Consider the following 25,398-nt stretch of genomic DNA (forward strand, 5'->3'; position numbering starts at 1 on the left):
CTGGACGGCCCTCCAGACCATCCCGTTCTCCCTCTCCACCTGCCCGTTTCCCCGGGGGTTATAGCTGATCGTCCTGCTGGAGGCGACACCCCTGCTGAGCAGGCTCATCACTCATGAATGAGGATCCCCTGTCACTGTGGATGTAGGCAGGGAAACCGAATAGAGCGAAGATGGTGTTGAGGGCTTTGATGACGGTGGCAGACGTCATGTCGGGACATGGGATGGCGAAGGGGAATCTGGAGTACTCATCGACCACACTGAGGAAATCCGTGTTATGGTCGGTGGAGGGGAGGGGCCCTTTGAAATCCACGCTGAGGTGTTCAAAGGGCCTTCACCAGGCGCGCGCGGTCCGGCTGGTAGAAGTGCGGTTTGCACTCCGCACAGACCTGGCAGTCTCTGGTGATTGCCCGTACTTCCTCGACGGAGTAGGGCAGATTGCGGGCCCTGATGAAGTGGTACAACCGTGTGACACCCGGGTGACAAATGTTGTCGTGCAGTGTCCGGAGACGGTCCACCTGTGCGCTGGCACATGTACCTCGGGATAGGGCATCGGGGGGCTCGTTGAGCTGACCGGGGCGATACAAAATCTTGTAGTTGTAGGTGGAGAGTTTGATCCTCCACCGCAAGATTTTATCGTTTTTGATCTTGCCCCGCTGTGTGTTGTTAAACATGAAGGCTACCGACCGTTGGTCAGTGAGGAGAGTGAATCTCCTGCCGGCCAGGTAATGCCTCCAATGCCGCACAGCTTCAACGGTGGCCTGGGCCTCTTTTTCGACGGAGGAGTGTCGGATTTCGGAGGCATGAAGGGTTCGTGAAAAGAATGCCACGGGCCTGCCTGCCTGGTTGAGGCGGCTAGAGCGACTTCTGATGCGTCGCTCTCCACTTGAAAGGGTAACGTCTCGTCGACTGCGTGCATCGTGGTCTTGGGATGTCGGCCCGAATACGGTTGAAGGCCTGTTAAGTCTCGGCCGTCAGGGGGAAAAGAGCGGACTGGATGAGTGGGCGGGCCTTGTCCGCATAGTTTGGGACCCACTGGGTGTAGTAAGAAAAGACCCCCAGGCAGCGTTTAAGGGCCTTGGGGCAGTGGGGAAGGGGGAGTTCCATGAGGGGGCGCATGCGGTCGGGGTTGGGCCCCAGAACTCCGTTCTGGCCCACATAGCCGAGGATGGCTAAGCGGTTTGTGCTCAATACGCACTTCTCCTTGTTATAGGTGAGGTTTAGGAGAGTGGCGGTGTGGAGAAATTTGGCAAGGTTGGCATCATGGTCTTGCTGATTGTGGCCGCAGATGGTGACATTGTCTAGGTACGTGAAAGTGGCCCGCAACCCGTACCAGTCGACCATTCGGTCCATCTCCCTTTGGAAGACCGAGACCCCGTTGGTGATGCCGAAGGGAACCCTAAGAAAATGGTAGAGGCGGCCATCTGCCTCGATGGCAGTGTATGGAAGGTCCACCTTAAGGATGGGGAGCTGGTGGGAGGCGGATTTTAGGTCTACAGTTGTGAAGACCCGGTACTGTGCAATCTGATTGACCATATCAGATATGCATGGGAGGGGATATGAGTCGAGCTGCGTGTACCGATTGATGATCTGGCTGTAGTCCACGACCATTCGGTGTTTCTCCCCAGTTTTCACCACTACCACTTGGGCTCTCCAGGGGCTGTTGCTGGCCTCGATGATGCCTTCTCGAAGCAGCCGCTGGACTTCGGACCTGATGAAGGTCCTGTCCTGGGTGCTGTACCATCTGCTCCTGGCGGCGACGGGTTTGCAATCCGGGGTTAGGTTTGCACACAGTGAAGGGTGGTAGGGGCCCGCCGAATTTCAGTGTTAGGCTCTGGAGGTTACACTGGAAGTCCAGGCCGAGTAGCAGGTCAGCGCAGAGGTTGGGGAGGAGGTAGAGGCGGAAGCCGCTGAATTCTACGCCCTGGATCATGAGCGTGGCTATACAGTACCCCCGGATCGCCACGCAGTGGGACCCGGAGGCCAGGGAGATTCTCTGATTGGCGGGGTGTACCGCGAGGGAGCAGCGCCTTACCGTATCGGGATGAATGAAGCTCTCGGTGCTCCCGGAGTCTTGCAGGCAGGAGATCTCGTTCCCATCGATTTTCGCGCTTGTCGAGGCGGTGGCTAGATTGTGCGGGCGAGACTGGTCAATCATGACCGAGGCAAGTCACGGCTGGTCATCGCTGGTGTCGGACGATGGGGTGCCCGGGGGGCATGGGTCCTGGTACGATGGCGGCGCCCATGTGCCATGGGGGAGACAAGATGGCGGTGCCTGAAAATCCTGAGGTGGACAAGATGGCGGCGCCCATGGGCCGCACGTGGCAGGGGTTGAAAAAGATGGCGGCGCCCATGGGCCGCACGTGGTCCGAGGAGGGGATGATGGCGGCGCCCACTGTCCGTACGAGGGGGTGTCGGGGCGATCGTGGCAACTAAGCGGGCCTGGCACACAACGCAACGAAGTGCCCCTTCTTGCCACAGACCTTGCAAAGGGCGCTGTGGGCCAGGAAGCGATGGCGGGGGTGTTTTTGCTGCCAACAGAAGTAACATCTTGGTCCCCCAGGGTTGGCTGGCTGGTGCGTGGCACAGGCGTAGGATTGGCTGAGTGGGGTCCCCAGTGGGGCGGCCGTCTGCGGAGTCCACGATACGTAGGAGGAGTGGGCTGCGCGGCCGGGGGTGTAGGCCTGGATATTGCGCGAGGCGATTGTCATCGATAGCGCCAGCTTTTTGGTATCCGCGAAGTCAAGCATGGCCCGCTCTAAAAGTCACTGGCGGATGTGGTCTGACCCTATCCCCATGACGAAAGCGTCCCGCATGAGGAGGTTCGAATGTTCCGTGGCCGTGACGGCCTGACAGTCACAGTCTCTGACCAGGGGAATTAAAGCACGCCAGAAATCTTCTACGGACTCACCAGGGAGCTGACTACGAGTAGAGAGTATGTGTCTGGCAAAGAGCGTGTTCGTCCGCTGGGCGTAATTCGCTTTCAGTAGTGCCATGGCTTCATCATAGGTCGGCGCGTCCTGGCTAAGCGGAAAAACGTTGGAGCTCAGCCGCGAGTAGAGGATCTGGAACTTCTGAGCTTCCGGAATTGGATCTGGTGCAGACCTGATGAAAGCTCCGAAACAAACTAGCCAATGTTCAAAGCCCTTTTTGGCATTGCTTGATTGCGGATCCAGCTGCAGGCGATCCGGCTTGATGCGGAGGTCCATCTTCTGAAAACTTTAGTGTAATAAATTGATGCACAATCAATTGCACAAAGCCGAGAGTGGAATACAACTGAGGCTTTATTACACTAAGATGTGTGGCCTCCTGCAGCAGCTGGCGAAATGGCTGCTGTATGGGGAGCACACATATTTATACTCTGCCTACTGGGCGGAGCCAGCAGGCAGGGACTACCCCCGTACCTGTAGTACAGGGCCTTACCACACAACTCCTAATATATACAACAGTGGTGATTACCACAAAGTGTCCGCCACTCGCTGCGCCCTTTTTAAAGTGAAGTGAGGGGCATAGACAGAGTGGATAGTCAGAGGCTTTTCCCCAGGGTAGAGGGGTCAATTACTAGGGGGCATAGGTTTAAGGTGAGAGGGGCAAAGTTTAGAGTAGATGTACGAGGCAAGTTTTTTACGCAGAGGGTAGTGGGTGCCTGGAACTCACTACCGGAGGAGGTAGTGGAGGCAGGGACGATAGGGACATTTAAGGGGCATCTTGACAAATATATGAATAGGATGGGAATAGAAGGATACGGACCCAGGAAGTGTAGAAGATTGTAGTTTAGTCGGGCAGTATGGTCGGCACGGGCTTGGAGGGCCGAAGGGCCTGTTCCTGTGCTGTACATTTCTTTGTTCTTTGTTCTTTGTAAGTCTCCGCCGCTCTCTGCGTCCTTTTTAAAATGAAGTCTCTGCCGCTCTCTGCGCCCTTTTTAAACTGAAGTCTCTGCCGCTCTCTGCGCCCGTTTTAAAATGAAGCCTCCGCCACTCTCTGCGCCCTTTTTAAACTGAAGACGCCACCACTGTCTACACACTTTTTAAACTGAGGATTCCGCCGCGCTCTGCATCCTTTTTAAAGTGAAGTCTCCGCCGCCTCTATGCCCTTTTTAAATAGATGTCTCTGCCGCTCTCTGTGTGGTGATCCACTGTAATAGGAGATGTAAGGTAGGACCTGCACTACAGGTTCGCCGGTAGCTCCTACCGGCTGGCTCCGCCCAGGGAGGACTGTATAAAAATGCATGACCTCCAGTGCCCTGTCATTTCGCCAGCTGCAGCAGGAGGCCACGCACCTGACTGTAATAAAGCCACAGTTGTACCCAACTTTAGTCTTTGTGCAATTCATCGTGCATCAATTTATTACAGTCAGATTTTCCACAGAATGGATATCCGAATTAAGCCCGATCGCCTGCAGCTGGATCCTCACTCGCCCGACGCCAGGAAAGACTTTACTCACTGGCGAGCATTTTTCGAGGCTTACATCAACGCGGCGGACCCCGCGCCAACGGAGGCTCAGAAGATAAACGTCCTGTACTCCAGACTGAGCTCCAGCGTATTCCCATTGATCCAAGACGCCACGACTTACACAAGAGCAATGGAACTCCTCAAAGAACACTACGCGCAGAAGGCGAACACGCTCTTCGCCAGGCATGTACTTGCCACCCGCTTGCAACTACCTGGTGAGTCCATCGAAGACTTCTGGCGGGCCCTAATTCCACTCGTTCGGGACTGTGACTGTCAGGCCGTCACGGCCGCCAATCACGCAAATCTCCTCATGCGCGATGCCTTCGTGACGGGGATTGCGTCGGACCGCATCCGAGAACGATGGCTGGAAGGGGCCATGCTCGAACTGGCGGAGACAAAAACCTTGGCGCTCTCCATGACGGTCGCATCCCGTAATGTACAATCGTACCTCTCCCGCCGTGCTGACCACCCTCTTCCTACCCCTCCTGGACCCCGCCGACGACCTCCTCAGCCGGGACCTTGCCTTCGTAATACGCCTGCGCCGCACGTCGATCCTCACACCCTGGGGTCCCCGCTGCAACCTCTGCGGTCAGCAGAAGCACCCCAGCCAACACTGCCCGGCCCGCACTACAGTTTGTAAAGCCTGCAGTAAAAAGGGCCACTTTGCGGCTGTGTGCCAGGCCCGCGCAGTTGCTGCGATTGTGCTCGCTATCGCCCCCTCCCCCACGCCAGACGCACAATGGGAGCCGCCATCTTCTCCTCCCGGGTCCATGTGCGACCAATGGGCGCCGCCATCTTGTCCCGACCCCGCAATGTGCGCACTATGGGCGCCGCTATCTTGGTCCCCAGACATCCCGACATTCGAACCGCACACGCTCGCCACCCGAAGCATCCGATGGCTACCCGCAGCTCGCTTCAATGACAGTGGACCAATCTCGCCCGCACAACCTGGCCACCGCGTCAACGACGGTTAAAATCAACGGCCACGCGACCTCGTGCCTGCTGGACTCCGGGAGAACCGAAAGCTTCGTTCACCCAGATACGGTAAGGCGCTGCTCCCTCGCGGTCCACCCTGCCAATCAAAGGATCTCCCCAGCCTCCGGATCCCACTTCGTCCCGATCTAAGGCTTTTGTACAGTCACCCTCACGGTCCAGGGCTTCCGCCTCTATGTCCTTCCTAATCTCTGCGCTGCACTCCTGTTGGACCTGGACTTGCAGTGCACCCTCCAGAACCTCACCCTCAAATTCGGCGGGCCCCTTACCCCCCCTTACCGTTTGCGGCCTCGTGACCCTCAAGGTCGATCCCCACTCCCTTTTTGCCAATCTAACTGTGGATTGCAAGCCCGTTGCCACTAGGAGCAGACGGTACAGCACCCAGGACAAGACTTTCATCAGGTTCGAAGTCCAGCAGCTGCTTATGGAGGGTATTATCGAGGCCAGCAACAGCCCCTGGAGAGCCCAAGTGGTAGTGGTTAAAACTGGGGAGAAACACAGGATGGTCGTGGACTACAGCCAGACCATCAGTCGGTACACGCAGCTCGACACGTACCCCCTCCCACGCATATCTGATATGGTTAATCAGATTGCGCAGTACCGGGTCTTCTCAACAATTGACCTGAAATCCACCTACCACCAGCTCCCCATCCGGAAGTCGGACCGGCCATACACTGCCTTTGAGGCGGACGGTCACCTCTACCACTTCCTTAGGGTCCTTTCGGTGTCACAAATGGGGTCACGGTCTTCCAAAGAGAGATGGACCGAATGGTCGATCAGTACGGTTTGCGGGCCACCTTTCCGTACTTAGATAATGTCACCATCTGCGGCCATGACCAGCAGGACCACGATGCCAACCTCGATAAATTCCTCCGCACTGCCACTCTTTTCAACCTGACCTACAACAAAGAGAAGTGTGTGTTCAGCACGACCCGGTTAGCCATTCTCGGCTATATAGTCCAAAACGGACTTCTCGGGCCCGACCCCGACCGCATGCGCCCCCTCATGGAACTGCCCCTCCCCCACTGCCCCAAGGCCCTCTTTCGCTGCCTGGGGTTCTATTCTTACTACACTCAGGGGCTCCCAGACTATGCGGACAAGGCCCGCCCACTCATCCAGTCTACCCAATTTCCCCTCGCGGCCGAGGCACAACACGCTTTCGCCCGCATCAGAGCAGACATCGCCAAGGCCTGGATGCGCGCAGTGGACGAGTCACTGCCTTTCCAAGTAGAAAGCGACGCTTCAGACGTCGCCCTTGCCGCCACTCTAAACCAGGCAGGCAGATCCGTGGCATTCTTTTCCCGCACCCTTCATGCCTCTGAAATTCGACACTCATCCGTCGAAAAGGAGGCTCAAGGTATCGTTGAAGCTGTGCGGCATTGGAGGCATTACCTGGCCGGTAAGAAATTCACTCTCCTTACGGACCAATGGTCAGTAGCCTTCATGTTCAATAACACACAGCGGGGCAAGATCAAAAATGATAAAATCTTGCGGTGGAGAATCGAGCTCTCCACCTATAATTACGAGATCTTGTATCGCCCCGGTAAACTCAACAAGCCCCCAGACGCTCTCTCCTGAGGTACATGTGCCAGCGCACAAGCTGGACCAACTCCGGGCCCTACACGACAGCCTTTGTCACCCAGGGGTCACTCGATTGTACCATCTGGTCAAAGCTCACAATCTGCCCTACTCCGTCGAGGAAGTAAGGACAGTCACCAGGGACTGCCAGGTCTGTGCGGAGTGCAAGCCGCACTTCTACCGGCCGGACCGTGCGCACCTGGTGAAGGCTTACCACCCCTTTGAATGCCTCAGCGTGGATTTCAAAGGCCCCCTCCCCTCCACCGACCGTAACACGTACATTCTCAGTGTGGTCGACGAGTCCCCCAGATTCCTCTTCGCCATCGTCTGCCACAGTCATCAAGGTCCTCAGCATCATCTTCGCCCTGTTCGGTTTCCCCGCCTAGATCCACAGTGACAGGGGATCCTCATTCATGAGCGATGAGCTGCGTCAGTTCCTGCTCAACAGGGTTATAGCCTCCAGCAGGACGACCAGCTACAACCCCCGGGGAAACGGGCAAGTAGAACGGGAGAATGGGACGGTTTGGAGGGCCTTCCAGCTGGCCCTGCGGTCCAGGAACCTCCCAGCCTCTCGCTGGCAGGAGGTCCTCCCTGACGCTCTACACTCCATCCGGTCACTATTGTGCATCGCCACTAATAATACACGCCATGAACGTGTTTTTACCTTCCCCAGGAAGTCTACATCCGGGGTGTCGCTCCCGACTTGGCTCGCTGCTCCAGGACCAGTCCTTCTCCGTAGGCACACCCGACTCCACAAGGCGGACCCCTTGGTGGACAGGGTTCACCTGCTCCACGCCAACCCTCAACATGCCTACGTTGAGTTCGCCGGCGGCCGCCAAGATACTGTCTCACTCAGGGACCTGGCACCGTCAGGTTCCACCCCAACACACACCCCCACCAATGTCCCCCCTCCCCCACCTCCCACTGCGCCGCCAATATTGACCCCAACAGACCCCCCCCCCCCTTTTCTGCACAAGAGGACGAAGAGGACTTCTGCACGCTCCCGGAGTTCCCCGATGACTGGCCAGCATCAGCACCGCCATCGCTGCCACCTCCACCACTGCCAGCACCGACTTCGCTGCCACCATTACGCCGCTCCCAACGAAGCACCAAAGCACCGGACCAGCTGAACCTTTGGCGGACTCCGGACCGTCAACATGGACTTTTCTTTCCCTACCACTGTACATAATTGCACTGATTGTACATAGTTTCACGTCACCCCCGCCGGACTCATTTTTAACAGGGGGTAAATGTGGTGATCCACTGTAATAGGAGATGTAAGGTAGGACCTGCACTACAGGTTCGCCGGTAGCTCCTGCCGGCTGACTCCGCCCAGGGAGAACTGTATAAATATGCATGACCTCCAGTGCCCTGCTATTTCGCCAGCTGCAGCAGGAGGCGACGCATCTGACTGTAATAAAGCCACAGTTGTACCCAACTTTAGTCTTTGTGCAATTCATCGTGCATCACTCTGCACCCTTTTTAAAGTGAAGTCTCCGTCACTCTCTGCATCCTTTTTAAATTGAAGTTTCCGCCGCTCTCTACACCCTTTTTAAACTGAACTGTCCGTCGCTCTCTGCACCCTTTATAAACTGAGATTTCAGCCGCTCAGTGCGCTCTTTTTAAATTGAAGTCTCCGTCGCTCTCTGCACCCTTTATAAACTGAGGTTTCAGCCACTCTGTGCCCTTTTTAAACTGAAGTCTACGTCACTCTCTGCACCCTTCTTAAACTGAAGTCTCTGCCGCACTCTATGCCATTTTTAAATTGAAGACTCAGGCGCTCTCTACGCCCTTTGTGGTGAATATATTCACCATAATGCATGACACTGTAACCATTGTATCCACCTGATGTAACCTTTAACCTGGAAGTGGTGATATGAGCTGCTTCCAGGTACTGTACTGTAACCACGGTGGGCTCTGCCTCTGGCTCCGCCCTCCCGGGGCCATATATAACCTGGCCACCTGCGGATGGCACTCATCTGCACAACCGACTGTGGCTAGGCAAGTTTACGAATAATAAAGCCTTATGTTCACTCGCTGTCTCGGCCTCTTGGTGAATTGAAGGTATATTGAGTTATTAGTTGTCGGCAGCACCATGAAAGCCCGCTCTAAAGCCAGACAGGCTTGAACCCGATGCCCGCGCCTCCGAAGCCAAGGAAATATTTGAACATTGGCTTTGATGCTTCGAGACCTACATCGACTCCTCCACAACGGCTCCCTCGGAGACCCTCAAACTGCGACACCTCCACGCTCGGGTGAGCCATCGAATCTCGGTAATAATTGAGAAAGCGGCCACGTACGAGGAGGCGGTTGTAACCTTCGTAAACAAGGTGTTCGCTAGACACCTCCTCACTACTCGCCGTCAACGTGGCCGAGAATCGCTGGACGAGTATCTGGAAACCCTGACTCTACTCACGAGGAACTGCAGCGATTGAGATGTGACGACGGAGGAGCATATGAACTCACAGATCCAGGACACCTACATGGCGGGGGTCCACTCGAACTATATCAGGCAGTGTCTGCTGGAAAACGGGACCTCCGACCTGCGGGACACGGTAAAGCTAGTTACCTCACTAGAGGTGGCCTACCAGAACCTTAGCGCGTTCCCCGCCGGCCCGACGAACCCCTCGTGGATGCTATCGTCGCGGCCCCTGTCGGACCTGCCTACGTCGCAGGCCTGTGCCGCGCGTCTGCCAGCCCAGCCTGGAGAACCACAATGCTATTTCTGCGGCCAGGGCCAACACCCCCGGCAGCATTGCCCAGCCCGCTCAGCGACGTGCAGAGACTGCGGGATAAAGGGGCACTACGCGAGAGTCTGTCTGGGCCGACCTAAGGCCCAGAAATCGAAAACGCACCAGGCCCGACGTATGGACTCGCAGCCCCACAGACCCCGCAATGTGGCTGCGTGCCTGCCCGGAACGCCCCCTCCAGATGCGTCATCGGCATCGTGCGAATCGTGGGGGCCGCCATCTTGGCCGCCGGCCCCGGCACCGACTGACACTTGCGACCGATGGGGGCGGCCATCTTGGTCGGCATCTTCGATCCCGTCCAACACGTGCGACACATGGGGGCCGCCATCTTGTGACTCCACCGACCACGCAGGCTAACCGCAGCTGGGCGCAGTGACCCTCGACCAGTCGCAGCCGAAACCGCCAATGAACTCCATAATGGTCATCCGGGTCAACGGGCACGAGACCCCCTGCCTCTTCGACTCCGGGAGCACGGAGAGCTTTGTCCACCCCGACACGGTAAGGCGCTGCTCCCTCCACACCTACTCCGCCTCACAAACAATCTCCCTTGCCTCCGGGTCTTATTCGGTCCAGATCCGGGGGTTCTGTATCGCCAATCTCGCGATGCACGGCGCGGAGTATACCTGCTTTAAGCTCTACGTCCCACCTCTGCGCCCCACTACTGCTCGGATTGGATTTTCAGTGTATTCACCAATGCCTGACCCTACAGTTCGGCGGACCCTTTCCCCACCTCACAGTATGCAGCCTCACGACCCTCAAGGTCTCCCCCCCTTCACTCTTTGCGAATCTCCCTCCTGACTGTAAGCCCATTGCCACCAGGAGCAGGCGGTCCAGCTCGCTAGACGTATTTATCAAGTCGGAGGTCCAACGACTGTTGAGTAAAGGGATCATAGAGGCCAGCAACAGCCCCTGGAGAGCATAAGTGGTAGTCGTCCGGACTGGGGAAAAGAACCGGATGGTTGTGGACTACAGCCAGACAATTAACCGGTTCACGCAACTGGATGCGTACCCCCTCCCCCGCATAGCGGAGATGGTCAACCAGATTTCGCAGTACCGTGTGTTCTCCACGGTCGATCTGACGTCGGCCTACCACCAGCTCCCAATCCTCCCTGAAGAGCGCCACTACACTGCCTTTGAAGCAGCCGGCCGACTCTTCCACATCCTCAGAGTTCCCTTTGGCATCACTAATGGGGTCTCGGTCTTTCAGAGAACGATGGACCGAATGGTGGACCAGTACGGTTTGCGGGCGGCATACCCGTACCTGGACAACGTGACCATCTGCAGCCATGATCAGCAGGACCATGACGTCAACCTTCAGAGGTTCCTCCAGGCCGCCCAATCCCTCAATCTTACATACAACAAAGAAAAGTGTGTTTCGCGTACTACCCGACTGGCCATCCTCGACTACGTCGTGGAGAACGGAGTCCTAGGGCTCGACCCCGACCGTATGTGCCCCCTCACAGAACACCCCCCTTCTCACAGCCTTAAGGCCCTAAAACGATGCCTGGGGCTGCTCTACTACGCCCAGTGGGTCCCCAACTACGCGGACAAAGCCCGCCCACTTATTCAAACCACCAGTTTCCCCCTGACGGCTGAGGCCCGCTCGGCCTTCAGCCGCATCAAGGCCGACATCACCAAGGCCGCAATGCATGCGGTGGACGAGTCCGTCCCCTTCCAGGTAGAGAGCGCTGCGTCAGACGTCGCCCTGGCCGCCACCCTCAACCAGGCAGGCAAGCCAGTAGCTTTCTTCTCTAGGACCCTCCACGCTTCCGAAATTCGACACTCATCGGTCGAAAAGGAAGCACAATCAATAGTGGAAGCCGTGCGTCACTGAAGGCACTACCTAGCCGGTAGGAGGTTCACCCTCGTCACTGACCAGCGGTCGGTCGCCTTCATGTTCGACAACGCACAACGGGGCAAAATAAAAAATCACAAAATCCTGAGGTGGAGGATCGAACTCTCCACCTACAATTACAATATCAAGTATCGTCCTGGGAAGCTCAACGAGCCCCCAGATGCCCTGTCCCCGCGGCACATGCGCCAGGCGGGCAGGCCAGTAGCATTCTTCTCTAGGACCCTCCACGCTTCCGAAATCCGACACTCATCGGTCGAAAAGGAAGCACAATCAATAGTGGAAGCCGTGCGTCACTGGAGGCACTACCTAGCCGGTAGGAGGTTCACCCTCGTCACCGACCAGCGGTCGGTCGCCTTCATGTTCGACAACGCACAACGGGGCAAAATTAAAAATCACAAAATCCTGAGGTGGAGGATCGAACTCTCCACCTACAATTACGATATCAAGTATCGTCCTTGAAGCTCAACGAGCCCCCAGATGCCCTGTCCCCGCGGCACATGCAAGATGACCAACTTCGGGCTATCCACAATGACCTCTGTCACCCGGGGGTCACCCGGCTTATCCACTTCATTAAGGCCCGCAATCTGCCCATCTCCACCGAGGAGGTCAAGGCAATGACCAGGGACTGCCAAGACTGCGCAGAGTGCAAACCGCACTTCTACCGGCCAGACAAGGCCCGCCTGGTAAAGGCCTCCTGGCCCTTTGAACGCCTAAGTAGCGATTTCAAAGGGCCCCTCCCCTCCACCAACCGTAATATATATTTTCTCACCGTCATCGACGAGTACTCCCGCTTCCCCTTTGCTGTCCCCTGCCCCAACATGACCTCGGCCACTGTAATAAAGGCACTGCACAGCATCTTCACACTGTTCGGTTTCCCTGCCTACATCCACAGCGACCGGGGTACATCGTTCATGAGCGATGAGCTGCACCAGTACCTGCTCAGCAAAGGCATCGCCTCGAGCAGGACTACGAGCTATAGCCCGCAGGTAAACGGGCAGGTGGAGAGGGAGAACGCGACGGTATGGAAGGCCGTCCTTCTGACCCTCAGGTCTAGAAGTCTCCCAATCCCCCGCTGGCAGGAGGTCCTCCCCGACACCATCCACTCCATCAGATCACTCCTCTGCACAGCCACGAACGAGACCGCTCACAATCGTTTGTTTATCTTCCCCAGGAAGTCCATCTCCAGGGTCTCGCTTCCCCCTTGGCTGTCAACTCCGGAACCTGTCCTTCTCCGGAGGCACATAAGGAGCCATAAGACCGACCCGCTGGTCGAGAGGGTCCAGCTGCTCCACGCCACCCCCAGTACTCCTTCATCGCGCACCCGGACGGACGGTAGGATACAGTCTGCCTACGAGACCTGGCACCAGCTGGTTCCCCTGCCGACGTGCCCCCCCTGCTACCCGCCCCCATCCCCAGCGCCCCGTACTGGGTCTCCTGTACTGCCCCGCGCCAACACTGCGCCACCCACCACCCCCCTGTCTACCCCCACACCCCAACCGTCTCCGACTCGCAAAACTGAAGCTCCAGCTCCAGTCACAACGCCCCTGGAGTCACCACCTGCAACAACTGTGCCCGCCACACCGCCAGAGCTGAGAAGGTCGAAGAGAACGATCCAGCCTCCAGAGAGACTAAATATGTAATGACCACACGTCACCCCCGCTGGACTTGATTTATTAACAGGGGGTGAATGTGGTGAATGTATTCATCAGAATGCATGACACTGTAACCATTGTATCCACCTAATGTAACCTTTGATCTGGAAGTGGTGACACAAGCTGCTTCCAGGTACTGTACCTGGCCACCTGCGGGTGGCGCTCATCTGCACAACCGACTCTGGCTAGGCAAGTTCACGACTAATAAAGCCTGATGTTCATTCGCTCTCTCGGCCTCTTGGTGAATTAAAGGTATATCACCCTTTTTAAACTGAAGACTCCGCCGCTCTCTGCACCTTTTTTAAACTGAAGTCTCCACTGCTCTCTGCACCCTTTTTAAACTGAAGTCTCCGCTGCTCTCTGCACCCTTTTTAAACTGGAGTCTCCACTGCTCTCTGCACCCTTTTAAACTGAAGTCTCCGCTGCTCTCTGCACCCTTTTTAAACTGAAGACTCCGCCGCCCTCTGCACCCTTTTTAAACTGAAGCCTCCACCGCCCTCTGGGCCTTTTTAAACTGAAGCCTCCACCATTCTCTGCGCCATTTTTATTTATTTATTTTTAAAATTTAGAGTGCCCAGTTCATTTTTTCCAATTAAGGGGCAATTTAGCGTGGCCAATCCGCCTACCCAGCACATCTTTGAGTTGTGGGGGCGAAACTCGTGCATACACGGGGAGAATGTGCAAACTCCATGCGGACAGTGTCCCAGAGCCGGAATCGAACTGGCGGCGTGAGGCAGCAGTCCTAACCACTGTGCTACCGTGCTGCTCCTCTGTGCCCTTTTTAAACTGAAGTCTCCGCCACTCACTACGTTCTTTTTAAAGTGAAGTCTGTGCCAGTCTCTACGCCCTTTTAAACTGAAGTTTCCACCGCTCTCTGCGTCCTTTGTAAAAAATCAGTGTAGCTTGTGCGGTTTAACTAAGTCACATAAGCTGTAAAAAAAAAAAAAATCTAAATATAAACAGTAAATGCTGGAAATACTCATCATATCTGATGGCATCTGTAGTGAGAGAACCAGATTTCTGATGAAATGCACGAGTCTTTCCAGCATTTTCTATTTTATTTCAGATTTCCAACATCTGCGGTATTTTTCTTTTCTATAAAAGTTTGATCGTTGGTCTGTGCTGTGTAAGCTGATCTCTGTTTTGGTGGCCAAGGGAAGTGGGGAGGGCACAGTTGTGGCACCATAATTGATCTCAGTGTCATGTGCTGGGAAGACCAAAAAATAGCCAGGATCCTGTTCCTGATCACTTTGCAATAATCCCTCTGAGAAAATAGTTATGTATCCACATTGGTTGACTATAATATTGGACTCGACTGTGATGCAATCACAGCTGACTAGTCCAACAAGCCGCACTGTAAGGCTCAAACAAAAAAAAAATTAGTAAATTACCAATGGCCTTTAGCACCCCCAGATGAGCCAACTCTCTCAGGAAAATAAAAGAAAGAATCAAATTGGATAACAAAGTGAATACATTTGTGACAAAATAACTTGCAACAAAATAATGAGTGAAGAACCATCCAGCTTTTCTTGATTTGATGGTGTAGTACCGAAATGGCTCTAACAAAGGTCACAAGTGACATCCGAGTTGAATGTGACAAAGATAAATTATCCTTCCTTGCCCTTCTTGACCTGTCTGTGGGGCTTCAGCTAGTATCATTTGCCTCTGAGTCAGAAGATTCTGGGTTTAAGTCCCACTTCAGGACTTGAGCACAAAAACCAAGGTTGAGGCAGTGCTGCACTGCTGAGGACCCATTTGCCCTCACAGGTGGACATAAAAGATCCCCCAGTGCTATTTCAAATGAGGGCAAGTGATTTATCCCCAGGGCCCCGTGTCAATATTCATAAAACACACACATTATTTTGTCCTTATTATACTGCTGTACGTGGGAGCTTCTTGTGTGAAAATGGGCTGCAGCATTTCCTATATTACAACAGTGATTACATTTCATTGGTTATGACCTGCTTTGTAGGCATCCAGTGGTCATGAGAGACACTATTTAAAGCAAGTTTTTTTTTCTTTTGCTTTTGGCACAGTTGACCTCAAAATTCACTTCCAAAGTGCCTCTCCATAGTCACCCATCTGGATGGGACTCATTCATTCTTGCCTATCTAGTCACAGCTAGAAATTCACCTGCAATGACCTCTATTCCCACTTCCGCAGTTACCCCTGGTGTCCCTCGAGGATCTATCCTTAGGCACCCTCCTATTTCTCAGCTACATACTGCCCCTCAGTGACATAATTTGAAAATAGTTTCCACAAGTAGGATGATAGGTCAAGCTCTCCTTCACCACCACCTCTCTTGATCTCTCCACTATCTCCAAATTACCATAATGCCTGTCCGACAGTGACTTCTAGATTTTCAGAAATTTCCTCCAAAGAATTATTGGGAAGACAGAAGCCATTGTTATTCCTCATTCCCTTGGCACTCCATCCTTCTCGCTGTCTGAGATTGACCCAGACATTCACAACTTTGGTTTCATATTTGACCCTGAAATGAACTTCCAACCACAAATCCGCATTATCACAAAGATCGCCTATTTCCATAGTATTGTCCGACTGCTCCCATGATTCAGTTTACCTGTTGCTGAAACCCCCATTCACGCCTTTGTAACCTCTAGACCTGACTACTTTTTTGCACTTCGGATTGTTCTCCCAGTTCTTCTCTCTGCAAACTTGACGTGATTCAAAACTCTGGCCAAGGCCCAAAAGCTCCAGAATTCCCTTTAAAATTTATCTGCCTTCTTTTCTCCTTTAAGACACTCCTTGAAACATACTTCTTTGATCCAACCATTGCCATCTGCCCGAATCCTCTTGTAACTCAATGTCGAATGTTTTAATTGGTCATGCTGGTAAAGCAGCCTGAAGACACTTAACTACATTAAAAATACGATCAAAATGCAAATTGTTGTTTCATTATACATTTTTAATTTTCTTCTTGCAGATGCAACTGGCAGGAATTCAGGAACTTTGAGGGCAGTGACTGAAATTCGTATCCTTTCAACATTTGTGGGCTATGTTTTTTTACTGTTAATAGACAGAAAAGTGATTTATTTGTTGAAACTAAGCTGTTTAACTCTGGCTCTAAGCAGAAATACTGTAGAATAAGAATTGATGTTGTTTTGTTTGAGAATAATATTTTGAAGCAATACATGTTTAACAGCTGTATGAAGCCAAGTATTATATAATTATTGTAATTGCATTATTATCGGACAAAAAGACTCATGGGTTGACTATTCTAAAAATGCATTAAAAGATCGCAAACTGACTTGAGAACAGTCCCAGAGCTATAACCCATAATGGTAATGGCCACTACAAGCTTTCCTGTTTCTTGGAGAAAGTATTAACCACTAGATGGCAAGAGCTGCACATGCAATAACATTGTTTTGAAAATGTTTATTTGCTGTTGAAAACTGACTACATTGAGCTAGAACAGAAAGTGCACAGTTGAACTTTCTATTCAATTATTAAACTTTTAATGGAATTCTAGTTGCTAAATGTTGTAATTGAAATGGTTTTGACTTGGTCCTTAACAAGCTTGTACAAAGCTGTACAATTCAGAAATGCTTTCAAAGAATTCCCTTACTTCAACTATATTCAGTCCAAAGCATTAGATGATGTATGTACTGTAATTAATCGTCTATTAATACTGCCTTTCTTCAAATTAATGGCGTGTTAGAAAATTTATGGCTATATGTGGGAGAAGCAAAAAAGAAAGTGTAACGCTAATAGCTGAGTGAGTGTTGGATACCATACTTTTCAAAATGTTGGCTACCATACTTTTCAACAATGTTGCAAAAGAAATACGAGATTCCCAAGAAAGCAATTTCATTAATGGGAATGAAAAAAAACATCAATTACAACACTGACGGATTATTTTTTAACACTTCTCAAGCAGCTAACAAATCTCAAGCAGCTAACAATCACTTAACTGGTATAAATATTGCAAAGTTTGTTAATCTAGCTGTGGAGTATGCAGTGTTTGTGAGAAATGGATCACAGCAATTTCAAACCGATCATTTTTACAATCTAAGCCTTGGAGGCACTTATTACCACTGAGAATAACTGAGGATAATTCCCAGCAAAGGAGATAATAAACATGACAGGAAATCACAGAGTCAAGGTGCAGCCACGCAAGCCACACTTGGGCATGAAACAAAGTACTTTGTTATTTTAGATGCCAAAAACACTGTACTAACCCAAAGGAATGTTAGCAAGGATATAGAAAGTAAGTGGGTAGAAGTACAAATACAGGGTTAAGAATATCAGATTATAAAGGGAACATATTGTAGGAATTAAATCCTTGGGCTAGTTTGCTTTTTAATTCACTCTCGAGATATAAGCATCACCGACAAGGATAGTATTTATTATCCCTGCCTTGTTGCCCTTGAGAAGGTGGTGGTGAGTTGCCCACTGAACCGATGCAGCCCAAGTGGTAAAGGTACCGCTACAGTGCTGTTATGGAGGAAATTTCAGAATTTAGACTCAGCTGTGATTAAGATTCAGTGATGCATGACCATGCAGGATAGTATGTGACTTGCAGCAGAGCTTGAAAGTGATGGTGTTTCCATCCACCAGCTGCCATTGGCCTCTTGGATGGTAGAGGTTGCAAGTTGGAGATGTATTGTCAAAGATCAAAGTAAATTACTGTGAATCATAGAATTTACAGTGCAGAAGGAGGCCATTCGACCCATCGAGTCTGGCGGCCCTTGGAAAGAGCACCCTACTTAAGCCCACACTTCCACCCCATCCCTGAAACGCAGGACACTAAGGGTAATTTAGCATTGCCAATCCACCTAACCTGCATATCTTTGGACTTGTGGGAGGAAACTGGAGCACCCGGAGGAAGCCAACGCAGAAACGGGTGAATGTGCAGACTCTGCACAAACAGTAACGCAAGCCAGGAATCGAACCTGGGACCCTGGATCTAAGAAGCAACAGTGCTAATCACTGCTATGCAAAATGCTGGAATCTGAAACAAAACAGAAAATGCTAGAAAATCTCAGCCTCTGTGGAGAGAGAACAGAGCTAACGTTTCAAGTCTGGATGACTCTTCCTCAGAGCACTGAGGAAGAGTGATCCAGACTCAAAATTCTAGCTCTGTTCACCACAGATGCTGTCAGACCTACTGAGATTTTCCAACATTTTCTGTTATTGTCAAAGGTGGCTTAGTGAATTTCTGCAATGCATCCTTTGGAGATTACACACCACAGCCATGGTGCATCAATGGTGAATGTTATAAATGGTGGATGGGTTTTCAATCAAACTGAATGTTTTGTCCTGGACAGTGATGAGCATTTTGAGTTTTGTTGCAGCTGCACTCATCCAGACAAGTGTAGAGAATTCCATCACACTCCTGATTTGTGCCTTGTAGATGGTGAAGTGGCTTTGGGGAGTCAGAAAGTGAACCACTTGCCACAGAATACCTAACTTCTGAGCTCCTGTGATAGTCACAGCATTTATGTGGCTGGTCCAATTGAGTTTCTGTTCAATAGCAACCCAAGAAAATGCTGGACATACTCAGCAGATCTGGCAGCAGCTGTGGTGAGTCAAATAGAGTTCATGTTTCAGGTGTACCTTTCACCTGAAAACTGATATCGTTTGATAAAACTGTTGTTGACTGTTTTAACTGTTGTTGAGTGGTTAGCACTGCTGCCTCGGGGCGCCGAGGTCCCAGGTTCGATCATGCCTTTGGGTCACTGTCCATGTGGAGTTTGCACATTCTCCCCGTGTTTGCGTGGGTTTCGCCCTCACAACCCAAAGCTATGCAGGCTAGGTGGATTGGCCACGCTAAATTGCCCCTTAATTGGAAAAAATGATTTTGGTACTCTAAATTTATTTAGAAAAACAATCCCCAAAGCCCGAGCTCAGAGCAACCACAGTGAGACCTAAGTTACTGTTTAGTACATAATAGGCATTCTGAAGGATCTATCGTTGAATTGCTTATTGAGGCATGGTGGGTGTTTCTTTAACAGTCCAGCCAAAATCTTCAAAGCCATCAATGTCTTGTCTCAGGCTCTTCAGAATGAGCCTGCTGGAAGAGGATGAGAAAGAGTAGAAAAATAAAAAGTTGTAGGAATATGGGAAAAAAGCAAGGCAGTGGAATGAATTGGATAGCTCTTTCAAAGAGTTGGTGCAGGCACAATGGCTGATTGACTTTTTAAATGCTGGATGACTCGATGATGAGAATGACAGGGATAGATTGTACAACCTTTGAAATCTGTTTCCAATACCTGAACTGACAAAATTTGGTTTTGCTAAGAAAGTCCATTTTTAAAAGGGGTGATGCAGGCGGGAGGGATTCAGATTTCTGGATAACTGGGGCTCTTTCTGTGGAAGGTGGGACCTCTACAGACAGGATGGTCTACATCTGAACCTGAGGGGCACAAATATCCTGGGGGGGAGATTTGTTAGTGCTCTTTGGGGGGGTTTAAACTAATGCAGCAGGGGCATGGGAACCTGGATTGTAGTTTTAGGGTACGAGAGAATGAGAGTATAGAGGTCAGGAGCACAGATTTGACGTCGCAGGAGGGGGCCAGTGTTCAGGTAGGTGATTTGAAGTGTGTCTACATCAATGCCAGGAGTATATGAAATAAGGTAGGGGAACTGGCAGCATGGGTTGGTACCTGGGACTTCGATGTTGTGGCCATTTCGGAGACATGGATAGAGCAGGGACAGGAATGGATGTTGCAGGTTCCGGGGTTTAGGTGTTTTAGTAAACTCAGAGAAGGAGGCTAAAGAGGGGGAGGTGTGGCGCTGCTAGTCAAGAGCAGTATTACGGTGGCGGAGAGGATGCTAGATGGGGACTCATCTTCCGAGGTAGTATGGGCTGAGGTTAGAAACAGGAAAGGAGAGGTCACCCTGTTGGGAGTTTTCTATATGCCTCCAAATAGTTCTAGGGATGTAGAGGAAAGGATGGCGAGGATGATCCTGGATAAGAGCGAAAGTAACAGGGTAGTTATTATGGGAGACTTTAACTTTCCAAATATTGACTGGAAAAGATATAGTTCGAGTACATTAGATGGGTTGTTTTTTGTACAGTGTGTGCAGGAGGGTTTCCTGACACAATATGTTGACAGGCCAACAATAGGCGAGGCCACGTTGGATTTGGTTTTGGGTAATGAACCAGGCCAGGTGTTGGATTTGGAGGTAGGAGAGCACTTTGGGGACAGTGACCACAATTCGGTGACGTTTACGTTAGTGATGGAAAGGGATAAGTATACACCGCAGGGCAAGAGTTATAGCTGGGGGAAGGGCAATTATGATGCCATTAGACGTGACTTGGGGGGGATAGGTTGGAGAAGTAGGCTGCAAGTGTTAGGCACACTGGATAAGTGGAGCTTGTTCAAGGATCAGCTACTGCGTGTTCTTGATAAGTACGTACCGGTCAGGCAGGGAGGAAGGCGTAGAGCGCGGGAACCGTGGTTTACCAAATAAGTGGAATCTCTTGTTAAGAGGAAGAAGGAGGTGAAGATGAGGTGTGAAGTTTCAGTTGGGGCGATGGATAGTTAGAAGGTAGCGAGGAAGGATCTAAAGAGAGAGCTAAGACGAGCAAGGAGGGGACATGAGAAGTATTTGGCAGGTAGGATCAAGGAAAACCCAAAAGCTTTCTATAGGTATGTCAGGAATAAGCGAATGACTAGGGTAAGAGTAGGACTAGTCAAGGACAGGGATGGGAAGTTGTGTGTGGAGTCTGAAGAGATAGGTGAGATACTAAATGAATATTTTTCGTCAGTATTCACTCAGGAAAAAGATAATGTTGTGGAGGAGAATGCTGAGACCCAGGCTATTAGAATAGATGGCATTGAGGTACGTAGGGAAGAGATGTTGGCAATTCTGGACAGGCTGAAAATAGATAAGTCCCCGGGGCCTGATGGGATTTATCCTAGCATTCTCTGGGAGGCCAGGGAAGAGATTGCTGGACCTTTGGCTTTGATTTTTATGTCGTCATTGGCTACAGGAATAGTGCCAGAGGACTGGAGGATAGCAAATGTGGTCCCTTTGTTCAAAAAGAGGAGCAGAGACAACCCTGGCAACTATAGACCGGTGAGCCTCACGTCTGTAGTGGGTAAAGTCTTGGAGGGGATTATAAGAGGATGGAAATGGCTGGCATGAGGGGACATAGCTTTAAACTGAAGGGTAATAGATATAGGACAGAGGTCAGAGGTAGGTTCTTTACACAAAGAGTGGTGAGGCCGTGGAATGCCCTACCTGCAACAGTAGTGAACTCGCCAACATTGAGGGCATTTAAAAGTTTATTGGATAAGCATATGGATGATAATGGCATAGTGTAGGTTAGATGGCTTTTGTTTCGGTGCAACATCGTGGGCCGAAGGGCCTGTACTGCGCTGTATCGTTCTATGTTCTAAACATGTTTCTGTATATTTCCTTATCATCCAAGTGAACTCATTCCCTTTCTCTCTGCAAGATTTTCTTCTTTATTTCACTTCATGTTATTTTATCCATTTGGAGTTCTGTTTATTTCGTCCAAGATTTCTTCTTCATTTATCCTGTACTCTTAATGTTACTTCTTCAAAGACATTGTTACTTCTTCAAAAACAAAGTTTTTCCTCCTGTAACACTGTCCATTTTGTTGAAATCTGAAGATAGATAATCTGCAAAATAGAATGGGGGAAAAATGAATTGTGGGCCCCACTGTATATCCTATCATCGTGCGGAGCCATGTGTTGGAATCCGATACCTGGCACCAAGCCACTTGATTAGTTCAGAAAAAAATCTGCCAACAGTGGGAATATGCTTCTCAATCTGCACATGAAAACAAAATATTGAGGTTGCGCAATATGTTGTAAAAGTCAAATTGATCCTTGGCTTAGCCATTTTATCAATTAGATCTAAATGTTTATGGATTCTTTTTAGCTTCTTTATACAGAGAAGAACTTTGTGATTTGTTCCCCAACTGGTTCCGGAAAAACTGTAATGTTTGAACTAGCCATAGTGAAATTGCTGATGGAAGTTCCAAAACCGTGGTCTAATATAAAGATTGTATATAGTAAGTTTAATAAGAATTCTATTCTTTTTTTTATCTAAGACTGAACATTTTATTTTCTCATTTCTATTTTAGAAATTTGATGCAAAAAGCAAAATATAATGTTGTATTTCCAACTATTGATGATTAGTTCAACTAGCTTATTTATTATTGAAATTAATACTAAAATGGTTTATGTCACATGCAATTTATAGGTTGTAAATAAGACAACATAATTACAACCCAACCACTATTATACCCCTCTTTGAGAAAAGAGTTTGCACTGATAACACACATTATCTGATGTCTCAGTTACATCTCAAAACACATCACACTTGTTTTTCTGGGGTGTAGGAACCGCTTTGTAGGTTAATACAGTATCCATTCAGTATCTACACCAGAAGTTCCCACAAATAGCAGTAGACTGAATGGCTAGTTAATCTGTTTTCACAAGTATTAGTTGATAGAGAAATGCTGGTGAGAACAGAATAACATAAAGTCCAATGGATCTTTAAAGTCCACCTGAATTGTCAGATGGGTCTCAGATTAACATCTCCATTAAAAGGTGGCACCTTGAACAATGCAAATCTCGTTTGGTACTGAACAGGCAAATCACTCAATTATCTGCTGAGATTCCAAAGTGGATTGAAGCCACAATCTTGTGGGCAAGGGTTTAAACTAACTACTATCATCATAACAGTAAATTATCCTTTCTTGGGATTCATTTACCATGAACAGAGCTCCTCATTTATATTTATTCCAAAACTCCAGGTTAGAGAAGAATTCAATTGTTGATACAGTTAAACTATCGAAGGGTGATAAGGACCTGTTAATGTGGTGCATATCAATTTTCAAAAAGGCATTTTATACGGTGCCACGCAACAGACTTGTGAACAAGATTCTAGCTCTTGGAATGAAAGGGAAAGTAACACTTGGATAAGAAATTGGCTGAGTGACAGGAAACAGAGTGGTGATACATGGTCATTTTCCAGATTGGAGAATGGGTGAGTTTCCTAGGTATCAGTTTTGGGGGCTTTTGCTATTCCTGATATAAATGACCTAGACCACAGTGTTCAGGGCATGATTTTGATGATACAAAGATTGGAAACTTGCTAACTGATGAGGATCGTCTTGAACTTCAAAAGGACATAGACATGTTAGTGAATTGAGCAGACAGGTGGCAGATGAAGTTCAGTGAAGTGTGAGGTGATTCATTTTTGGAGGAATAATATGGAGCGGTAGTACGGGCACATGGTAACACAGTGGCTAGCACTATTGCTTCACAGTTCCAGGGTCCCAGGTTCGATTTCCGGCTTGGGTCACTGTATGGAGTCTGCACGTTCTCCCCGTGTCTGCGTGGGTTTCCTCCAAGTGCTCCGGTTTCCTTCAACTAGTCCCGAAAGACGTGCTGTTATGTAATTTGGACATTCTGAATTCTCCCTCTGTGTACCCAAACAGGCGCAGGAATGTGACAACAATGGGATTTTCACAGTAACTTCATTGCAGTGTTAATGTAAGCCTACTTGTGACAATAAAGATTATTATTATTGGAAAATAAAGGGAGAAACTAAAGGATGTGCATGAGTATATATGTTCATAATAATAATATAATAATAATCACTTATTGTCACAAATAGGCTTCAATGAAGTTACTGTGAAAAGTCCCTAGTTGCCACATTCCGGCACCTGTTCGGGGAGGCTGGTATGGGAATTGAACCCGCGCTGCTGGCTGTGTTCTGCATTACAAGCCAGCGATTTAGCCCATTATGCTAAACCAGCCCCATATGGTCGGTTTCATAAGTCTTTGAAGGTAGCAGGGCATGTTTTTTTTATTCATTTACGGGATGTGGGTTTTGCTGGCTAGGCCTAGCATTTATTGCTCATCCCTATTTGCCCTTCGGAAGGTGGTGGTGAGCTGCCTTCTTCAACCACTGCAATCCCTGAGGTAATGTGGATAGAGCAGTGAATAAAGCATATGGTTTCTCTGGTTTTATTAATCAAGACATTCAGTACAAGAGTAAGGAGGTCATGTTGAACTTGTATAAGATGTTAGTTAAGCCTCATCTGGAGTACAGCATCCAGTTCTGGGTGCCACACTTGATTTGATTTGATTTATTATTGTCACATGTATTAGTATACAGTGAAAAGTATTGTTTCTTGCTTGCTGTACAAACAATGCATACCGTGCATAGGGAAGGAAGGAGAGACTGCAGAATATAATGTTACAGTTATAGTAAGGTGTAGAGGTAGGTCCATTCAAAAGTCTGATGGCAGTAGGGAAGAAGCTGTTCTTGAGTCGGTTGGTACGTGACCTCAAACTTTGGTATCTTTTTCCTGACGGAAGAAGGTGGAATAGAGTATGTCCGGGGTGGGTGGGGCCCTTAATTATGCTGGCTGCCTTTCTGAGGCAGTGGGAATTATAGATAGAGTCAATGGATGGGAGGTTGGTTTGCGTGATGAACTGGGCTACATTCACGACCTTTTGTAGTTTCCTGCGGTCTTGAGCAGAGCAGGCTCCATACCAAGCTGTGATACAACCAGAAAGAATGCTTTCTATGGTGCATATGGTGAGGAAAAATGTGAAGAAATTTATGAGAGTACAGAGAAGATTCACAAGAATGATTCCAGGGATAAAGAACTGTAGCTATGAGGATAGATTGGTGAAGTTGGGACTTTTTCTTGGAGAAATGAAGACTGAGAGGAGACTTGATAGAGGTATTCAAAATCTTAAAAGATATGGACAGGGCAATTGGTGAGAAATTCAAGGTAACATCAAGAACTAGAGGGCACAGATTCAGAATAATTGGCAAAAGGGGTAAAAGTGATGGGAGGAAAATAAATTTCCCCCAGATGGCCGCTAGAACCTGAAACAAATTTCCTGAGAGGGTGACGGAAGCAAGTTTGATTTAGGTATTCAAAGGGAATTGGATTGCTATCTGAAAAGAAAGAATGTGTAAGGTTACAGGGATAAGGCAAATGAATGGGACTAGGTAGAAAGGTCTTTGAGAGCCAGTGCAGACTCTATGGACCGAATGACCTCGTTCTGCACTGTAAAAATTATGTGATTCTGTTTCTGATTTTGTTTATTTTTTAACTGAGCTTCCTGTAAAAATAGTTGACTTAAACATTGTTTTAT

At 49.7% G+C, this 25,398-nt stretch overlaps 1 protein-coding gene across 1 annotated transcript in view; it reads left to right on the top strand.

Annotated features, from left to right (window-relative positions):
* The window catches only part of hfm1 (helicase for meiosis 1), a 367,785-nt gene that overhangs the window by 126,286 nt on the left and 216,101 nt on the right, over nucleotides 1–25,398 (top strand). Inside the window, exons 7-9 of the mRNA XM_072512843.1 lie at nucleotides 16,221–16,268; nucleotides 16,825–16,895; nucleotides 22,154–22,286. Of these exons, the coding sequence (XP_072368944.1) occupies nucleotides 16,221–16,268; nucleotides 16,825–16,895; nucleotides 22,154–22,286 (252 nt within the window). The remainder of the gene's footprint in view (nucleotides 1–16,220; nucleotides 16,269–16,824; nucleotides 16,896–22,153; nucleotides 22,287–25,398) is intronic.

This window comes from Scyliorhinus torazame, chromosome 7 (assembly GCF_047496885.1).
Source record: "Scyliorhinus torazame isolate Kashiwa2021f chromosome 7, sScyTor2.1, whole genome shotgun sequence".
Lineage (NCBI taxonomy): Eukaryota > Metazoa > Chordata > Chondrichthyes > Carcharhiniformes > Scyliorhinidae > Scyliorhinus > Scyliorhinus torazame.